General features: G+C 26.3%; 1 protein-coding gene across 1 annotated transcript in view; it reads right to left on the reverse strand.

Moving 5' to 3' along the window:
- LOC111620640 (tubulin-specific chaperone cofactor E-like protein) overlaps nt 1–18,544 on the reverse strand; it is a 29,609-nt gene extending 11,065 nt beyond the window's left edge. Inside the window, exons 1-4 of the mRNA XM_023362615.1 lie at nt 18,225–18,544; nt 9,137–9,312; nt 1,742–2,084; nt 387–538 (exon numbers count right to left, since the gene is read on the reverse strand). Of these exons, the coding sequence (XP_023218383.1) occupies nt 387–538; nt 1,742–2,084; nt 9,137–9,312; nt 18,225–18,521 (968 nt within the window). The 5' untranslated portion in view covers nt 18,522–18,544. The remainder of the gene's footprint in view (nt 1–386; nt 539–1,741; nt 2,085–9,136; nt 9,313–18,224) is intronic.
- Nucleotides 18,545–21,175: the final 2,631 nt, after the last annotated feature.

Below are 21,175 nucleotides of genomic sequence, written 5' to 3' on the forward strand. Positions count from 1 at the left end.
GGACTGAGCCACTTCGCTGTACTACCATAAGGTAGAATCGATCGGTATATAAGCTGCGCTTAAAATTTTAGAGCCTTTTTTCTCGGAATCTTCTGGCTAGTGCGCTTTACAATTCTTCTGGGTGGACACCCTTGAGGTATACTACGAACCTGCCAAGTCTCATCCTGAACTGAATTTCCGAGACCATAAGGTCCCCTTGTAAGCTTTGAATTTTGAAACTAAAATTAAAATGAAACAAAAAGCTAGAATAACAATACAATTTTATGAAAATTCTTATGATGTAGTATTAAAAGTGTAAATTTATTAAATCATACTGATAAATCATGTTAATTAATTAATAAGGAATCAAATCAAAGATGAAAATAATGAACAATAAAGTTATTTACCTTTGAGGTCGATCTTCTTTATCTAAGAAATATCGGATAAATGCTCGTTCAGCATCTTCTCGTTCCTTTCCTGTTATAGCACTACCATTTAATATTTTAGCATGTGGGAGTCTTGCAATTAGATGTTGCCTACGTTCTTTCTCTGAAAGCTCCTAATAAATATTTTTAAATATCAATGAGTTATAAAATATACCAAAGTTCAAAAGTTTTATTACAATTTATGTTAAGTATTTTCAAAAAATATTTAACATAAATTGACATCTTATCATCATTTTTTAAATTATATTTCAAGTTAAAATATTGACTTTTATATATGAACTAAAATTTCAACATATAAATCTTTCAATATTAAATTAATTTAAAATTAACTTTGTTGACATTTAAAGAAACATCAGCATAAGTAAATATAAACATTTTTTCTGTAATAAAAAGTATATAAATAATTAATAATTCAACTTAAAAATTAATCTATGAACCTTCTTAGAAACAAAAAACAAAATTATCAGTTTCTAATAAATTACACTAACATTCTACAGATTATTATTTATTAATATATTTTATTATTAATATTAATTGTTAATATAAATTGTGTTACAAAATTCTAAGTGTCATATTTGTATGTAAACAAATAACAACTGAGGAATAAATCCTAATGCAAAAACAAATACACCCAAAGAAATAAATCAAGACTCAAAAAAAATATATTCATCTTTCAGTGGAAGCTGATATAATCTCTCTTGATTAATTTGTTAAATTCTTTAATCATTTAACCTGTTGGAATACATTTATGATCTCTTAATAGAAAGCTATCTAATAGCATGAATGATTAGATTTGCTAGAGATTTGATAGAATGCCAAATAATGTAGGCTTAATTTTATGTGGGTTGGAATATCCAAACATAATAACTAACAATGACTCATACTGAGAGATACAGATTTAAACATTGTTTTAAATTATTGCTTTTTAAACACATCTGCATTTAACCAAACTATTACAAATTTAATAATAATCAATGCTCTGAAACATGCAGTGACATTATTATTATCCAAATACACCAGTTCTAACTTGAAGAATTCCCAACACCATATTAATATTAGTTTTTAATTAATGTTAAACTCATTTCTTTTATGTCTTTAATTTCTTTAATATAGACATGTTTATAAAATAAGATGAACACATTGGTATTATTTATTGGTTAGCCTTAATTAATTTAATATACAGTATTTTAAACTGTTTTTACAATTTTAATTGCATTTTAAACTAATCTTTTGCTATATTCTATATTCTATGTAAAAACATAAAAAACAATAAGTTTAGTGTACATAAAAAATTTAACTACAGTAATTAAACTAACCTCAAGTACTAGTACACCTTGTAATCTGATGTCTTCTAATTTAAAAAATGAATTTAATTTTTCAATATCTTTCCATTCTTTTAATGCACCATTTTTCATACTGAAACTTTTCAAATGTTGGAAGTTATTTCTCCATAAACTTGGATCAGGTATAGATATTATGGAACAATTAGCCATTATAAGAGTGTCCAAAAAAGGAAAACATTGTCCAAGATGAGTAACTTCTTCCCAACTATGTAAAGGATTTCCACTTATGTGAAGAGTTCTTAAATTATTGTAAGGCCTTTTTGGATCCAAATCAACTGATTCATAATCATTTAAACTTAAATGAAGTTCTCTAACACTGAAAAATTAATAAATTTCAAGTAAATAATTTACTTTAATAAAATATATAGAGAAGATGGGCCAATACCAAAGGCAAATATAAGAACCAAAAGAGGATAATATATGAAAATAAGGGCCAATGTCAAAGACAAATGCCTATGACATCAGCTCTTAGTTTTCCAAGCCAAAGAACTAATCCCAAAATATACAATCAAATGGTAGAGCTAGATTCTAGTTCAATAGTTAATCCAGTTCTATCATTTGATTATTATTTTAAAAATTTTTCAAAAATACACAGGGTGATCATAATTAAAGAGTTAATTTTCAGAGTTCTCTGTAGAAAAACTATTAGGAAAATCTCAAACAAATTTGGTATACATACTGTCCTGAATATGTGGTTTCAGTTTTCAACAAAAAATTTTACTTTAAAATTCAACCAATACAGCAAAATTTGGCACTGTTGTCTCCATAATGTGCATATTATATACATTTAAAAAAAAATAAATAAGGAGTTGTGAGATATAAGGGCAAAATTAAGAGTTATACAATGAAACAATTTTGCACATAGAAAAATTATATTTTATTTTATGGATTCCAATGTCACAATACAACACGACGGTATATGAGATTACTACTATGACAATATTTAGATTCAAACGTACGGTACCGTTTCCAACTGCGATGACAAAAAAGGGCCCGACCTTAAAACTAATCTTATATGCTAACTTAATACTAGTGAAAGAGAAGAATAGAAGCAGAAGGATGAAGAATACATAAGATTGAGACAGAAATACCCGGGATTTTTTATGGTGGTGTTCGAACTATTCGTACTGAAGGGTGGGATGCCGCACGATGACTTCTTTGGATTTGACTCGTTGTCGTCTCCCTCTATATTTATTATTTCCTTTTCTAAAATCTTTTTGTCGCTGTCACTGGACGAGAACCTTTATCTTCTTCTTTCCAAGATCTTCGGTCGTTGCTTAAGCAACCCAGAGTGTCCACTCTCCACTTCCATACTTCTCGCCGTTCTCTCCTCGAATGCCCTTTGTCTTTTCATCATTGTCCTAAGGGTCATTCTAACTTCTTTGTTCTTTCATTTCCTGGAACTGGTCATCCCACCCAAGGGACAGGAATTAAGATAGGAAAGTTCTAGAAAGAGATGGAACAAAAGGACAAAGGATAGAAGGAAGAAACTAAACTAAACTTAAATTAATATATTAATATATACAAAATATAGTGTACAGCTACAGAGTAAGTAATAAAAAGAGGGAATATTGGAATAAAAGGAGATAGCTAAAGAAATTTTTGTTAGGGCAACAGATTTGGTAACAAAGAAAGGAAATAAATTAGGAAAGTTTTTGCCTAGATTTTGCCTAAAAGACCATTTAGAATTGTCTCTATCCATAATTCTGTTACATATAAAATAAATGGATGTATGAATAAATGAAACTTAAAGGATAGAGATGTTCATATCGACAGGCTGAAAATCCATTTTATGAAGTGAGTGTGAGTGAAAGATACAGAAAATGGACCAGAACACTAAGTATTCAGTGAGATCATGTTGACGAGATTGATAATATCTTTTATTTACCAAGATGTAAAAATAATTGGAAAGAGTTTGTCATGACGTTGAGGAAAATTATTTTCCTCAATGTCATGACAAACTCTTTCCAATTATTTTTGAAAACCTATGATAACATTCTAACTCCTAGCAACTGACATGAAAACCTATGATGACAGACATTACAACTTAAGGAGGCATCAGATTGATTTTCATAGATTATACCTTGGAAAATAAAATTTTATATTTGTTTTGATGGGGAGATATGTGGCATGCTAATGTGCAATTTCCATTTCTTTGTCTCTTCCTTTGTTTGGGATTGTCTGGTTGTCTGGTTGGATTGGTTGACATTTGTCTGTAACTTAAATTTGAATACACTAAGATTATGAAAGTATGTACATTGGTGGAAAGGACAATGTGGAATGGAGGAATATGTTTTTAAGGACACAAGAAAGAATATTTTCTTTTTCTTTTACTAGTCATTAAAAAGGTCAAAGAAAAAGACAAAAAATGAACAATTCAAAAAGGAAGATCTGAAAACAAAAAAAGGAGAGAAGCACTTTGAAAGGAGCTGAGAAAATGTCCAGATTTGATATACTACATAACTGAAAACATACATTTATAAAGGAAGAGATCAATATGTCTATAGAAATAGCCAGTTAATCTTGTAAATGTCCTTTCTTTGTCATCTTTGACTAACACTTTTTTTATTTTTAGGTGTAAGTTATTTTGTAAGCAGGAAAGGAATCTATGCTCATTTTGTAACAAAGATTGTCAGGTCCATACTTTTTTTTTTTCAAAGAAAATCTGATCAGTTTAATATAAATTTTTAAATTTATTATAAAATTCTCTTGGTTATTTTCTATTCTAATTTATTTTGTATTNAAGGAAGAAACTAAACTAAACTTAAATTAATATATTAATATATACAAAATATAGCATACAGCTACAGAGTTGCAAAACAGGCGAATAATCATGGCGCTCACTTTGCCTTATCATGAGTTAATTATATGAGTTAATTATATCATGAATTATCATCAATCCCACATTCTACCTATGTAATCACAGCTGTAATTGAATAACTCCAAACAATCTGCTGAATTACCAGACTATTTTTGGACTATGTTAATGATTAATTACTAATTAATTTGACTAAAGATCAGATGGAAGTCTGGATAGCATAAGTGGAACACATCTGCATAGTAAGCAAAACTTGCAAGTTTGAGACCTGCTCTGGCCGGATTCTTTTCTTACAGAATTTTCTAAATTAAAAATTACTTTATTATAATTTTTAAAATTAATATGAGATGGCAGCATATCCACCTGTTTCTAGTAAAATTGATTAGTAACTAACCATTAACATATCCCAAAATATAATGGCCCAATAATTCAGCAGATTGTTTGGAGTTAATTAATTAAATTAGGTTATGAATTGTTATTATATATACATATAAATGTTGTTATATATGTTATATATTGAAATAAAAATTATTGCACTTTGTTTCTTAACTTCCCAAATTTATTAGATAATATGCACATCAATGCAAAATTTTTATCTAGCCAGTGATTTTGTAGTAAAATTGTTTTTCTGAAAAATCAAATGTCTATTCAGGAGAGTAGTATATACATCAAATTTGGTTGAGATTTGTCCAACAGTTCTTTCTACAGAAATTGCCAAATACCAATATGTATTAATTTATGAATATATAGCAACCTATAAAATTTTTACAATCAGTGGAAATTTAAATAGAAAATTAAGACCAAATATATATGTTATTGAGATTAACTGCCTTCTAATTTCTGCAATCTCTGTTTTAGTACAGAGTGGGAAAGAAAGTCTGTTAACACCCCTGCTACAGAATAAAAAATGTACCCAAAGTACATTGAGCACATCATGTAACATGGATAATTCTGTAACTGTTTGAGTTAGGTCAATAAAATCTTTCAGCAATCAATTCCTTCTGAAATTCTGACCCTAAATGATGTGTCACATGACCCCTTCTAGTGGCGAGTGGTGAGATATGATGATAGGTCAGCTGTGCCAGCTCTGGATAGAATCATTTGAACATTATACGATATTTTGCTGTGTAGCATCCACAAGCTAAACCGCATGAGGTTGGTGCTCTGTAAAGCACATACACAAATGTGTATAATCTGGCTGCTTCACACAATTCAAATATTTTCACCATGAAAGCTGTCCCATATTCAACAATACAGTGCGTCCATTGGGAATATGCATATACGAATTTATATTTGAATATACAGTAACAATCTTATAATTTTTTTCACATGTATAGAAATTTGTAATAAGATACATAATCCAGTTATAATAAAATATTAATTTTAATTAATTCAAAGTATATTAAAATATGAAAATATTTTATGTATTTATGTATATGTACAATATGTATATTTTAGAAAATACAAGGAAAGCGGTGTTTCCACAGCTTCTATGGACGGCATGCTACTGCCCCCTTCCCATTTACAGTTTTGGAGTTGCATTCAATATGGCGGCCATGTGTGTAACACACATCATACTGTTTTCTCCTCGGTCTAATGTGTTCCTGACATTAGCGAATTAACTTTGAGTGCATTATATATACTGTAGCAATGGTGTTAAGTGACTTTTTCCCCCCACCCTGTCCATTTCTTACATATGAAATATGTTCCCTTACATTCAGTAATTTATTGAATTATTACTATTTTTTAGTATTGATATTTTTCCTTTTTATACATATAACAATAAATTTGAAATTAATTCATTGGGTTTAGTAAATTTACAAATAAAAAAAATGTAAAAACCATTAATGTTATAGTTTTGAGAGTTTGAATTTTCTGTTTTGCCCATTCTTAATTAATTTAAATTTTCATTATTTATTAGATATTTATTATTATCATTACAATTGAATACTGTTTACATTCCAGATTTTTGTAGTTATTTTAATATAAATATATTAGTAAATAGCAGCATTAAAATTCAAAACATTCCTCATTTATCAGACTATTTACATTAGAATCCTTTGTAGCTGATATAAGATAACATAATTTGTGTAAATTATTATATTTAGCTTTTCAAGGATTAAATTTAAAAGAGATTCAAAATCAAAGCATAACATCTCTCATTATTCTGTGTTTTTATTTCTTTCTCTTTTTTTCTCTATATCTCTTTCAATTTATGATTTTGTTTATACTTATTTTTGATAATTTAGTTATGATATTCTAAAAATAGTATAAAAAATAAAATATTTAAAAGAAAGAACAGGAAATTTCTTATTTGACAAGAAAGAAATGATTTTCTTCCTTAGGATTCAGTCTTCCTGTATTAAATATTAAACATTTTCAGGATATTTATTATCAATCAAAATAATCAATAGTTATTACTATAGTTATCAATAGTTATTACTATTGATTATTTTGAGATATTAAACAAATTCATAATATCTCAGAAAATTGTGAAAAGGAATTTTTAATCTGTATAAATTAGCAATAATGATCTTATATACAGTAATTTAAAATCTTTCCATCTTCATTTTATTATTATTTATCTATTCATCACCAAATCAATAATTCTGAAAATGTTTAGTAAATATGGATTTTCACTCCTGGAAGAGAAACTTTACATATAAAATAATGAAATACAGTATATTGCTTCTATATAGAAAAAATAGTTTGAATTCTTTCATTTCTAGATTTGAAATAACTTTTAAACTTTGCATTTTGTAATGATTAAATAATAATGCCAGATTATCTGCTAAATTATTGGACTCTTTTTGGACTATGTTAATGATTAGCTACTAATTAAGGCATATCTGCCTATCTTTAGTCAAATTAATTAGTAATTAATCACTGACATAGCCTGAAAATAGCAGATTGTTTGGCAGAACAANGTGTGCTTTTACTTACATAGAATCCCACTAATCCAAAATCTTCACTAATCTAAACAACCCAAAACAATAATTAGTTACATTGGCAGATATGTACTAAATTACATTTTTTAACTTGTTAATGGAATATATTATCATCAACTTGCATATAACCATTCTTTTAAGACTAACAAGAATCAATCAAAATAATGACTGCATGCACACTATTTACTGCTAATAATATACAATATAACCTGTTTTCAATGTTAAATTGGAAGAAAAACAATGAAACAAGTTTAAATTCAAGTACTTTCACTGATTTTAATGTAGCATCTTTAGGAATCCAAACCCACACACTAGATAAACAGCATCTTTCATATTGCTTTGTAAAATTTTAAATGTTCTGTAACAACTGTATTCCTGATGTCATTGACATTAAAATTAACAAAAGTATTTGAATTTAAACTTGTTTCACTATTTTTCCCCCTTCTAATTTAACACCTGGAAAACAGGTCATATCATATTCTATAACAAGAATTTATAAAGAAATAAAAAATAAAAATGAATTTTTAATTTTAAAAAATTCTGAAATTTAATTTTTCAAAAGGAATTTTAAGTTTTATAAAGTTAAATATTTTTATAATTATTTATTAATTATAAATAATTAAAATAATATTTTTTTTCTGAAAATGATTCTCTGTATCAATATATTGATTTGAAAGTTATTTCAAAAAATATAATTTACTCTAATCAGTTAAAAAACAAAAAGTCTATGATTAAATAAGATTAAAAAGATCAGAGGAAGCAAGATACAAAAAATTTTATGCAAAGAAAAAAATCCAGCAAAGGGTTGCTTAACTTTCCAGGCTGTTATGAGCTTTTATTAAAAATATAACTTTTATAGTATTAATATAGTATAATAAAAAGACAACAGGTTTAATTTTGAGGCTAGGGACGTGTTTTAAAAATACTGTAAATGCCAATAATGATTAAAATTTTCTTAAGTCTAATCCCATCCAAAACACATGACTCTATCTATCTCCTCAACCTTTTATCATCAAAATTTAATATCATCAATGTCCCTTATATCTAAGTTACCACACCAAATTTGTTTCTTAATCTTAATACATTCTGAAATATTAAATAAAATAGATACCAACACATACACATGTTCTAGATATCAGTTTTTTTGACATTTTCAGATTCAGAGGTATCAAAACATTAAGATTCCAAATACCCAGAGGATCAAATGTTACAATATTATATAACAACAGCCAGGAAAATAACACGAAAGTAAAAATTTGAAATGATTATGATATTTTTCTTTGTATTATATTACAGCAATATTATATTATAACAGCCAAGAAAGTAAAAAATCAGGAAAAAAGAATGATCAAGGCACATTTTTTGTAATTATATTAACATTTTGATTATTGATATTCAATCTAATTGTAAAAATTAGACTGTTGAGAAAAATGAATTCAATATCCAAGAAGACAATCATGATATTGAAAAATAAAATCTGTTTAAAAAATGCAGAAATTTAAAATCATTAAATTTTATTTTTCACTGAAAATTTAAGGTTTTATTTTATTAAATAGTCTTTTGTTAATTAAAAAAAAAAAAAAGCTAAAATAATCAACTTACTTGGGCATAGCATCAAGTAAACTGTTGACCACTGTCCAAGGTACATATGTGTGATTTAAAATTAAACTTTTAACATTTAAAGCTTTATCCATATGAACTGGAACAGTATCTTCCATATCATTATGACTTAAATTAAGGAACCAGAGATTGGGCATTTTAGAAATGATGTAATTTACCTATTTACATATATATCTGATTAATGAATTATTTTACAATATAATTTGTTTTTATTTAAACTAAATATCTTAAAAACAATTTTAGCTGTAAAATAAAATATACTAAGTCCTACTTTTTGTAAAGGTGTATTATCCCTTGAAAATTGTTTATTATACAAAAGTTTATTAAATAAAAATTAAATTTATCATTCATTAAAAAATAAAAAATCAAAAATATGATGAATCTGAACAATGCACATGATTATATGCATATACCAATAATTCAAGAAAAGTATATAGAGTAAGACCCCGCTTAACACGAGGGATAGGTTCATAGACGACAAAGCACTAAACAAAACAGTGTTAAACAAATTAAACAAAGTCATTTCAACATAGAGTAAATAAGGAAAGGGGAACACACAACCAAAAATAAACAGATTTTAGTTTAATTTTAAGTTACTTTTATATTAATTTGCATAATAATATATGTTAAATAACACATATACATATGCAAACAGAAATGTAAAGTTCATTATTTGTGATGAAAATCTTTGCTCTTCTGAAATTCTTGTTTTTTGTGATAAAGTCATTTAGTGTTATTTGTCGCTTTTTTTCTTTTCTTAAGCAAATGTCGATAGCAAGAGATTGCATCCAAAATGCCTCATTTTGTTTTTGCACTCCTTTCAAAATCTGGATCATTCACTACAATTTAATCAACAATTTCGGTTATCATTACCAAACTTTTACTAAGGAAATCTATAGAGAAATTCTTTGGGTCCTTCGTTATCAGAATCACTATATTCCAGTTCTACATGAATTCCTTGTTCTGCCAGTTCTTGAAGGTCATCATTGGTAAGGCTCTCACCAGAAACCTGCAGTAACTCCTCAATATCCTGCTCATCTACATCTCCTAGTCCTGCAGTATCACTTAGGTTGACAATTTGGTCATCCTAATGATACAGTGATAGGTTCTTCTCATTGAGAATTCTTGCATACTTCGTTCATGCATTTATCAGTTAATTCTTGCCAAGTGAAGTTGATATTGCCTTTGGCATCCATGATGTTATGTTTTTTCCAAAATTGCACCAAACAAACATGGATTTAAGGAAAGTACAGAGCTATGATGAATTTCCACCTTTTGCTAATTGGTTCATGTTTAGGAATAATTGTATTATATACAAATAACGAAAAGCTGAGATAATTTGAATCAGAGTAAATTTTGAGCCTTTTTTTAGGCTTCGAGCAGACCACGTTATATCGATTCAGAGTTTATCAAGGCAGCATTAAGTGGGGTCTTACTGTAAATACATAATCAGATGAATCTAATGAGATAATTCATATATTCAGAATGATTATGTAAGAGACGCAAATTAAAAGGTGCAACAGATGTATAATTAAAGCTGGAAATTTGCTTTCAACATATTAAATGTCTAATTTTTTGTTAGAAATATTAAAGAATTGATATAGTGTCCCTGTATTAAAGAATGAATATAAGAACACCATATCTGTTTATTTATTTATTGTAGTAAACAAAAAATTACTTTAAATTAATGTTGTAAATTGAAACAAGTATCTAACAACAAAGAATTTATTATTATTAATTATTAACACACAGAATATTATAAAATCTGAACTTAAAATACACAAATAACATTTGAAAACAATTTAGAAATAAATGCGTTGTTTTCTTACAAAAGAGTTGTTTCATTTTTCATATTTGTGTCTTAAAAATATAACATTAATTTTATAATAATTTACTTTTATATTTGTTTGTTTTTTACTGTATGTATTGGTATGTATTCCAAAGTTTTAATGTAATTTATGTGCATTATTTGTTTGATCATTTAAGAATGTTATAAATGCATGGGTATGATGCATGCATCTATAGTGTTTAGAATATTCTTGAATTCATCATTTGATTTATGGAATGTGTAAACCTGAGGATCATCTCTTAAAAGTTTGAGAACTTTTAAGAGATATCTTCCTTTTTTAGTTAGAAAATTTCTATACCTCCAAAGCTTTTCATAAAAGCATACTGACTTACAGTTTTTCAGGATGTATTTTATTCTAATAAAACTAAGATTACTTATAATTCTTTTATAGTTCACAATTATATTTCAACAAAACAAAAGTAAAATACTTACTGCTAAATTAATTGAATACAGCTGTTTAGTATGGAAGAAAACATTTGCTATAGTAAGTTTTATATGTTTTTTGCTGGATTTTTGATATTGTGTGCTGGTTTTCTTTAAATTAATTGAAATTTTAAAGATGACTATGATGTAAAGATGTAATTACATCATAGTCAGAACTGCAAAAATAACTTATAATGTAATGAGCATTATTTAATGTGACATCATCACAATGCTGGGCTGCAATTTTTAATCATATTTTTAATTTATTTAATTTAAAATATATGTTCTCCATCTCAAAATAGTATTGCTTGCCTCTATACATAATAGTTTTCCTGTTAGAAAAGAGTCATGCGAGAGAGGTTATCTATATAACATCTTTCAGAGAAAAATTTTTTGGAATTGAAATAACACGACTTTCAGTTTTCACTGGAAATTCATATATAGTTAATCAGGGCCTCTTGCCCCTAAACTTTCCATATCTAATCTCAACTTTAATCTGTCTAACTCTGTTCTTGAGATTAAAAAAGGACAGGCAGATAACAAACAACAATGGGAATTTAAAGTTCTACAATTTTTTCAAATTGTAGACCAACAATATTAATAAAATAAAAAAGACACACAAGTGTTTTTAATGCTATATTGTATTGAAACTATAGATAGAATAATAAATGCATGTTGGAGTTGCACCTAAAAATAAACAGTAACATTAATCATTTCTTTGTGAACCCTAAAAACAGTTTACACCTTATTAAGGAGGTGCATCCAACAGTTTAAGAACTACTGACTTATAGTTCTTAAAAATATTTGTTTTTATAAAAATTAATTGCTGCTAATTACAGGTTTTGATTATTTTCTATTTGTTATTTATTTTTAATAATTTTTTTAGAAAATACAATAAAAAAGTCTATAAATATTTGGCATAAAAACAAATTTTCATTATGTAAAAATTTAGTTGATCATTGATCCTGTTAAAAAATTATGTAAATAAAGAGAGAAAGTATAAAAAGAAGAATAGAAAAACTGTGTGGTGAAATGCTACAATGAGCAGATGTTATAAAAATGATTTTATATCTGAATTTCCTCATTTATTAAATACTACTCTTGGAATATAAAGTTGAAATTAGTGTCATCCAAATATCAAGAAGCATGTGAGATGAATCAAGTGGGCTGATGAATTCTGTCAAATAAATGTGAAATCAGACTCAATATAACATGTTCTTACATTAAATATCAAAATTTTTTAAAATAAAACTAATAACACATTTTAAAAAATTAAAAATTATTTTTAAAAAACTGGGTTTACTAAACTCATTCATGACATTAATATTTTCACTTTAATAATTCTAATGACAGTTAAATTCTATTCATTATATATTTGTAAATATCATGCAATAAGGAAGACAGAACTTCCTATAATACATTTGATTGAGCAAAAAGGATATATGCTTGAAGTATTAAACAGAATAATGCAGCAAATAGTCAAAGTCCTTTGTGTCAATTCTGATACAAAATAACTTTATACTTTGTTATTTCATCTGCTAAATTGAAACTGCAAATATTAAAAGTGATGATTAGAATGAAATAAGAAACAACCTTTAATCCAGCAATTAATTACAACTGTTGGATTAAAGGTTATGAATTAATCACATTTAAATAACAAACATTTTCAACTGAATTTATCAGCTATCTTCATATTTATGTGTAGATTTGATAATGTAGCTTGTAATCACTCATTTTATTTTTTGTTCTGTACTAAGAAGCTAAAGACGATCAATAAATAAAACCATAAAAATTGTTATTTAATTATAACTAATACTAAATTAAAAGTTGTTTATTCTATTTAGCTGCTAAATTATATTAGATTAACTATTTAAAGTTTTTTACAGATATTAAACTTTGTTTTATTGATCTTAAATAAAATAACTTATTACTAATAGCATCCTTAACATTTTACAAATTTGTTTACATTTTAAAGAATATATCAATATGTAAAAAAGTTTCTTGTAATTTGAAAGTCTTTTATACATTGTGATGATCATATTCTTAGCTTTTCTTTAATTCACTGTTATAAACTTTATTTTGTATGAATTTTTAGGAGTTTTTAATTGATATATGATTTTCATGTATCTTTATGAATTTTGAAAAAGATTGTCCCAATATACATTTATCAATTAAAAGATTTAATGAGAATTACTTTTAGGTATACTAAATACTTAGATTGGACATCATGCCAACAGTTGTATTAACTCAATTAAAAATTTCAGATAAGGAGGCGTTAAAGAAATTTAAAAAAATATTTTATTTCTGCAAGCGTTCTTGATGTAATTATGCACATCATCTTCAGGCAGTTTGAATAACAAAGAGATTTTGAATGGAATATTTAAATTTAAACAGTAACGACATTAGCCGTTTTGGAACATAACTTTTAAGAATAAATAAATCAAACTGCCTGAGGACGATGTGTGTAATTACATCAAAAACACTTGCAGAAATAAAATATTTCTTTTAATTTCTTTAATGCCTCCTTATCTGGAGAATTACTTTTTCTTAATTTTTAGAAATAACTTTAAGATTTTTCAGGAACTCGGCACTTAATTAAAAGTTTATATTTTTGATTTAGGACAACACAGCAAATTATTAAGAGATGACACAATCTTTATGAAAAATGTGACAAAAAATAAAGTTTGTATAATTCTAAGTAAAAATTATTTTTTTTATTTCTTCTCTTGTCCTTTTTAAAGGGATTTCGCTCACCATTAAGTTTTTAAAAACCTTACCAATTTTATCAAAAGGCTGACATGTTTTATTTTTTCTCCCATCACTTTGACAGTGTTACAGTTTATCCTTTATATACATAAATGAGAGTGTTTGTTTGTTTGCTATGCAGTCCTAAGCTGTCTGACCAATTGCTTTAAAACTCAGCTGTTATGTTAAAATACTTCTAACTTAGATAATGTCACACATATCACCCTGAAATATTGATTTATTTTCTATATATCATATATATATATATATATGACACTATAGCATTATTGTGACAAGTAGCACATAACACTTGTGCGCAGCCACTCAAAAGGGTTATACTGTAAAAACTATGAATAAAAAAAAAACAACCTGCAATATTTAACTTAATAGTTAAATATTGAAGATTTGTTTTTCACCTTAGTTAAATATTGCAGGTTATTTTTTCCCTTTATAAATTATTTTAATGTATATATTAAGTTAAATGTTAAATGTAAGTTTTTTGCAATTGTTTTAGATATCTGTATTTATGTAATTGTGACTGAAGAGGATCTAGTGATGATTGAAATGCATCTCACAAATAAAATTAGTCTCCTTTTCTTGATGAGAACTCAATTATTTGGCTCCATTACAGCTTGATAAGCCTCGTACATCTCTACCAATTAGTTATTTGAGATAATTATTTTATTTAATTTATTAGAGGCAAGAAGCTTACAACTATTTTCTAATATTTTCCTTATTCTAATAATTATTCTATAATACTTACTATTTACAAGAACATACTTCCCACATAGTTTACAGACATTCTGATAATGTTCTTAAAATGGGTTATACCAAGTACATTTTTCAAATTTACGATTAACTTAATAACAATGGGTATAAGAAGCTAGTATTAATATAAAAGAAAATATTTTTGTACAAATATAAAAAAGTATAGTTTAGAATTTAAAGTTTGATGTTGGCATAAAATATCAGTGGATGATGGGGTGATGGATGTCACAACCCTGTGGATATTATGTTTTATTTTGTTAATTTCTCATATTTATGTTTTATAAATTTATTATTGTTTAAATGCTCAATAATTTAATTTTATCTAATTTTTTATACATTTTTTCTACAACTGTAATCACTTAAATTATTAATAAATGTGTCTCATAACTCTCATGAGAAAAAATGAGAACGAGAATGTTTGATGAATGTTAGTTAAAGCAAATTTTGTCCTGTCTCTTTTTAGCAGAAACGAGAAACACAAACATAAAGATCATTTATTACATAACAATCAGTACTCTGTACATTGAAAATACAAAATTCTGAAAGTTAACATTGTGTGCTTAAACAGTTGCCATTTTAGACTTCTGATCAATCATGTTCTCAGTAGAAATATCATATTAGTTTAGTAGAGCCATTTATTATAATCATGGAAATTGTTATTAGTCTTTTAATGTTATCATAATCAGAATAAACAAACTGAAAACATATGTTAAATTATACAGATAAAACTTTTCTTATTAGAATCAGATACAGTAGAGCGTTTATTATCCGAAAGTCAATCATCCAAAAGAATTCCAGTCAGCAAATTTAAATTTTCGTCAGTGCTGTGGCGCTGCAATCTTTGGCTATGTCTTTGGCTACTCAAATATTTTACGTTTTTGATACTAAATTAACTTCTGAAGTATAATTTTTTATTGTTTTTATATTTTTTTTTGTTCGTATAAAATAAAAAAATAATTTTTAATGATACAATAGTCTTCGTTAGGCTTAACATCGACAAAAATTCAACGCAAAGCGACATGCAACGGAGAAAAATGTCAAGATGGGATAAATTAATATATTTTTTCATACATAATCAGTTATCTGAAACATCGATCTTCCGAACAACCCTAGTCCCCAATTGATTCGGATAATTGACGCTCTACTGTATTCTATTATAGTTATCATTGCCAAGTAAATAGATACTTTTAAGCTACCATTTTCAGCTATTAATCTTAATATGTAACTGATAATATGCAATCATCATCAGTTATTGTTATTAGTCAGAATTATCTTCAAAAATCCAGTAATTCAGCAAAAAGGTAAAATTTATTACTGCAACAAATGTTTTCAATCAAATTTTATGTCATCTTCAGGGTTTTAGAATGGAACATATAATATAGAACTTGAAATACAAATTTAAAGATATTGGAACTCATTAAATTCAAGGCTAAATTAATTTTGTATTAAATTAAATGTATTTCTTATTTCATTTAAGTTTTTTATGCTTTATTTATTTATTTTCTATATGGTAATCAATTTGCTAATGTTTATTTTTATTTTTGTGTGGTATTTTAATACTACTCTTCTGTACTTGTGAACTACTTACAGTTGAATTTAACAGGTCCCAATATATTTAAATTTATATTTCAAGTTCTATATTCTAAGTTACATTCCAAAAACCTAAAGATGACAATTTAATATGGTAGAAAATATTCTTTTCAATAATAAATTTTAACTTTTTGCTGGATTACTGTCTTTTTAAACTTAATTATAGTATTTACATCCAGTTTTTTTTTTTTTTTTTGTATAAATGTTATTAGTGTCAGTCAGTTAAATGTTAATAATTGTACAAAGTACTATAGTTTAAAAATATTTTATTTAAATGCTTTATTCAGAATGTTGGTATTTATTAGTTCAACTACCTAATGGATAAATTACTATGAATTAAAAATAACTATAATTAATTAATCATTTTAACATGTCCTTTTAATGCCATGAATCTATAAAACTAGAATTTCCATTAAATATTGTCCCGTATATTATTATTAGTTGGTTATAATCAGTATAGGCAAGTTCCAGTGATTACAACAAACAGATTCTACTATATACATTTGAAGATGTTTATTTAGAAGAGAAAATTAAGGTTATCATTACTTTAATAAATATTTGAACATTTTAGTGTGACAATTATTTAATTTCAACATCTTATATACATTTTCTTAGTTAAACTTGGTGATTTAGAAATAAGTAAGTAACTAGATATACAAACATCTTAAAACCCAATATATTAGTAATAAGCCAAACAACTAATTAATTAATCAATTGATTTCTAAATAATTATTTAGAAATTAATTAAAAATAATTGCAGAAAATTAGCCCAATTTAATCTGGTAGTCATATGTAAGTATTGTAATTAGATTTATGAGAATATGTGATCAAGTTAATCTCACATTAAATGCCTTAAAATTGTAAACTTTCTTAAATTCTCAACTAAACTTCAAATCAGTGTTGCCAAACAATCTGCCAGATTATTTATCAGACTATATTAAGGCTTTAATGATCAGATGTAAGGTAATTTGGCTAGAGGTAGGCTGTTATGCCACAATCTCTTGATATTATACTTCAAATTACAATCTAAATATGTTCTATGGTAAAAATAATGGTCAATTATAAACTGTGACTATTATTAGTCAGTTCAAATAATACTTGCCACCAAAGTTTATGGAAAAGGTTCAAATACTCATATATTCAGAGCTTCAGATTATACAATGGTTTCAATTTTGCCATTATAGGCAGGCTAAATTGGAAATTGGATTGGCCAAAATGGATAACAGATGATTTATGCATCCATACAAACTGGATGAAAATTTAAATCCAGATCCTTCATGATTCTTCATGCTATAAGATAATATATCATCTTACTATATAGTGATTTTATTAACTTAATCAACCTTACAAACAAGTGAAATATTCAGTTCTTGATTTTAATTTATTTGGAAATAAGTGATTTCTTGTTAAAAATATTTCAGTGCTTAGAAAAACATGAAAATGTTCCAGTATATGTTTTTATAACTTAAATTCTAGTAGTAAACACAGATTACAAACATTAGCAATATTAAAAATATAATTTCTATACTTATATTTTCATTCAAATAAACATTTTGTAACAACTTTGATTATATCATCACAATTAATTAAAAAAACCATACTTTTATAATGTGTATAAGCTACTTTTATTCAATATATATTAATAATATAATTTATGTTTAGATTTATATGTCTATAAATAATTAAGTAACATACTTCTTTTAAATCATTAAGTTGATTCTGAGCTAAATCTAATTCTTCAACATCATGACAGAGTTCCTCAATTGTCCTTTGTGAGCCAGCATTTTCTATTCCACAACAATTCAATGTTAATGCACGAGGTATAATTAGCCTCCCACTTGGACTTGAACGACCTGGTGCACTACCAACTACAAATATTTCACATGGATTGCATCCTTTATCCTCCATTTCTTCTCCATACTTTGCATATAGAGCATCCGTGAAGGAGCAGCACGGCATGGCTCTATTGGCTATAATGAACATAAGTGACATTTTAAAATTAATAAATTAGAAATTAATTCTAATAAAAATTTTAAGATAGAAACAAAACTTAAATATAATCAATCTTTAATACATTCAATTTATAAATATTCTAAATATAAACATTTCAAACTTTGAATGTCTCTTTTCATAACCATCTTTTTAGATAAAATCATTGTACTTCTTAAGTTTAAATATTATAAAATGCTATAATTGATTTTATTTCATTTCTTCATGATACAAAGAACATTTTGATTATGATATAAAATTAATAAATAAGGTATTAAATTGAAAATTTTGTAAGTTAAACCAAAAATATATAACTACTAGAAATGATTAGTCAGTTCTAATAAGCAGCAAATTACTGTCTACTTTCAATTGAAAATTCTGCAAATATATTATGACTAAGTTCACTAAAAACAAATTCTTCAGTAAATTTCAAAAAATTGCCAATTTTCAAAGAGTTGATTCTGGGAGTTTTCCTTACCAAAAGTAAAAAAAAAATTGAGGATTTGACTCTCTTTACTCTCAGCAATATCAAAACACTGTTACCTATTCTTTAATCTGTTTTAATATATAACCCAAAAGGTGGTCATTATATTGAGTAAATATAGATAAAATAAGACTCAATTTAGAAGTATGAAATTTTTAAAATTTTTGCCAAATTCCAGGAGTTTCCTGGCAAGTCATGGAGAGTTGGCAACCCTATAGAGAAGGCCGTGTTTATTTATGCAGTGAGAGTGTAGCAAAATGACGTCACGAGCAGCGTTGGCCATTTAGAAATGGGTTTCAGAGTGTTTGCTGTAAAGCACTTCTCGAGCATAAAAAAATGTGCCCGAATGCAGGATGTTGGCAACTTTTTTGACATTTGGCTATTGAATAATGTTTTATTTAAAATTTTGAATGTAAGCTTAAAAAATAGTTTGTTCTTGCATTGTCCAATATATCTGATTTTAAATAAACGTTTATATAATTTAATGAAAATGCTTTATTCAGAGAAAAATCTACTTGAGTAAATCCATTTTAAAATATTTTATCTTCTTTTAACACTGGAGTGAATGCAATAGGAAATTTAATGTGAGTGCACATAATGTATCTATCAGATACCCTCAGTATTTTTGCTAATTATTGTGGCTTTTTCAGGTATTAATTCTAAAGGAATTGTATTTTATTGTTACTCTGGAATATTTTTTAAGAAACTGGAATGAAATATAACACAATATAGATAGGTATTTTTGATCATTGAATCATGTGTACAGAATGATTTTTTATTTCAATAAGTATTCAACACAAAATCAAAAGCAGTGTCAGTATTGTACAATTTCTGTTCATGCATCTCCATGTTGCACAAAACAGTCCTAACTATGTGTCATGAACAACTTTCTACCTGATGCCATTGTTAAGCAGAAACATGCTTTAAGAAGAACAAATGTACTTGGAAGATAATGACAATAAAATACCAAAAATTTTAGCTCAAGGATACAGGGAATTTTAATTTTAATGCTTTAATTTTGTAGTTTTAAAAACTTCAAAATTAAAAGAATATGGTTCTCTCAAATACAAAATATACACATCAATCGAAACCTGATATTTTAAGCAAATACACCTACAACTGCCAGCAATTGTAGGTGTATTTGCTTAAAATATACATTTACGGCATTTGTAGGTGTATTCTCTCAAATACATTGCATATATTCTCAAATTAATTGAACCAATGTTCACTTTATAAAAGATTTCTACTTAATTTATCTATACTGTGTAAATCCTACTGGATAAGTTAAATATGTTATGCTAGATCTAACTGCTCACTTTTTGCTTTTGCTGATCTTTTTTTTCTATATCCTTACTAGATATTTTAAATATTAATTAACTAATCAGCCTGAAATTTGGTTTCATAATGTAAAAAATAAAAATCGTAATCAAATCTACAAACAAATTTAGGTTGGTTGTCATGTACAGTGAGGTAACTACTGTACTTAGTGCTGAAACTAAAACTGATTATTAATATTTAAATATCAGTTCAAACTCTTGTTCCTTTTATTTTAAAAAATATTTTACATTTATTAAATTTAATTTTAAGTCAATAATTACTTGTTTAGAACATGAATTCTAAACAAGTAATTATTATTTTAATTATATTTTACATCATTCTATTTTATTAAATGTGCAGTTGTATGATAATCATATAATTGACTGGAAACATTTCATATAGGATTATCTAATCCTGCCAGATGGATAAACATATGCTGATTCCTTCAATGTAATGTGCATGTAGCCAGACATCTAAGGGTCTCATACACCTGTTATTGTTCTGTCATAATTTTATATATTAAAGTTTTTGGCATTCAAGACTAAGCATTCTCATTCGTTTAATTTCATATCATTACAGTGACAAGTTTTGTTATCATTATTATAAATCAATCTTTATGTTCAATTACTAATGTAAAGGCTAATTTAGAACTTACTCACATCAAATCTAAAAACATTGATGAAGTGATATATTATTCATAGTTTTAAATAAATGCTTGCATTTATCAGTCATTTGTAAAGTATAAAATTTCTTGATTGCTACATTAATCCAATATTTTGTTTTAAAACACACAATTTATTCTAAGTCTGCTTTATAAAAATTAAAGTGATAAGTACTTTCTATTAAAACAACAATT

Source organism: Centruroides sculpturatus, unplaced genomic scaffold (genome assembly GCF_000671375.1).
Source record: "Centruroides sculpturatus isolate CEXI.00-Female unplaced genomic scaffold, Cexi_2.0 scaffold198, whole genome shotgun sequence".
NCBI classification, from domain to species: Eukaryota; Metazoa; Arthropoda; class Arachnida; order Scorpiones; family Buthidae; genus Centruroides; species Centruroides sculpturatus.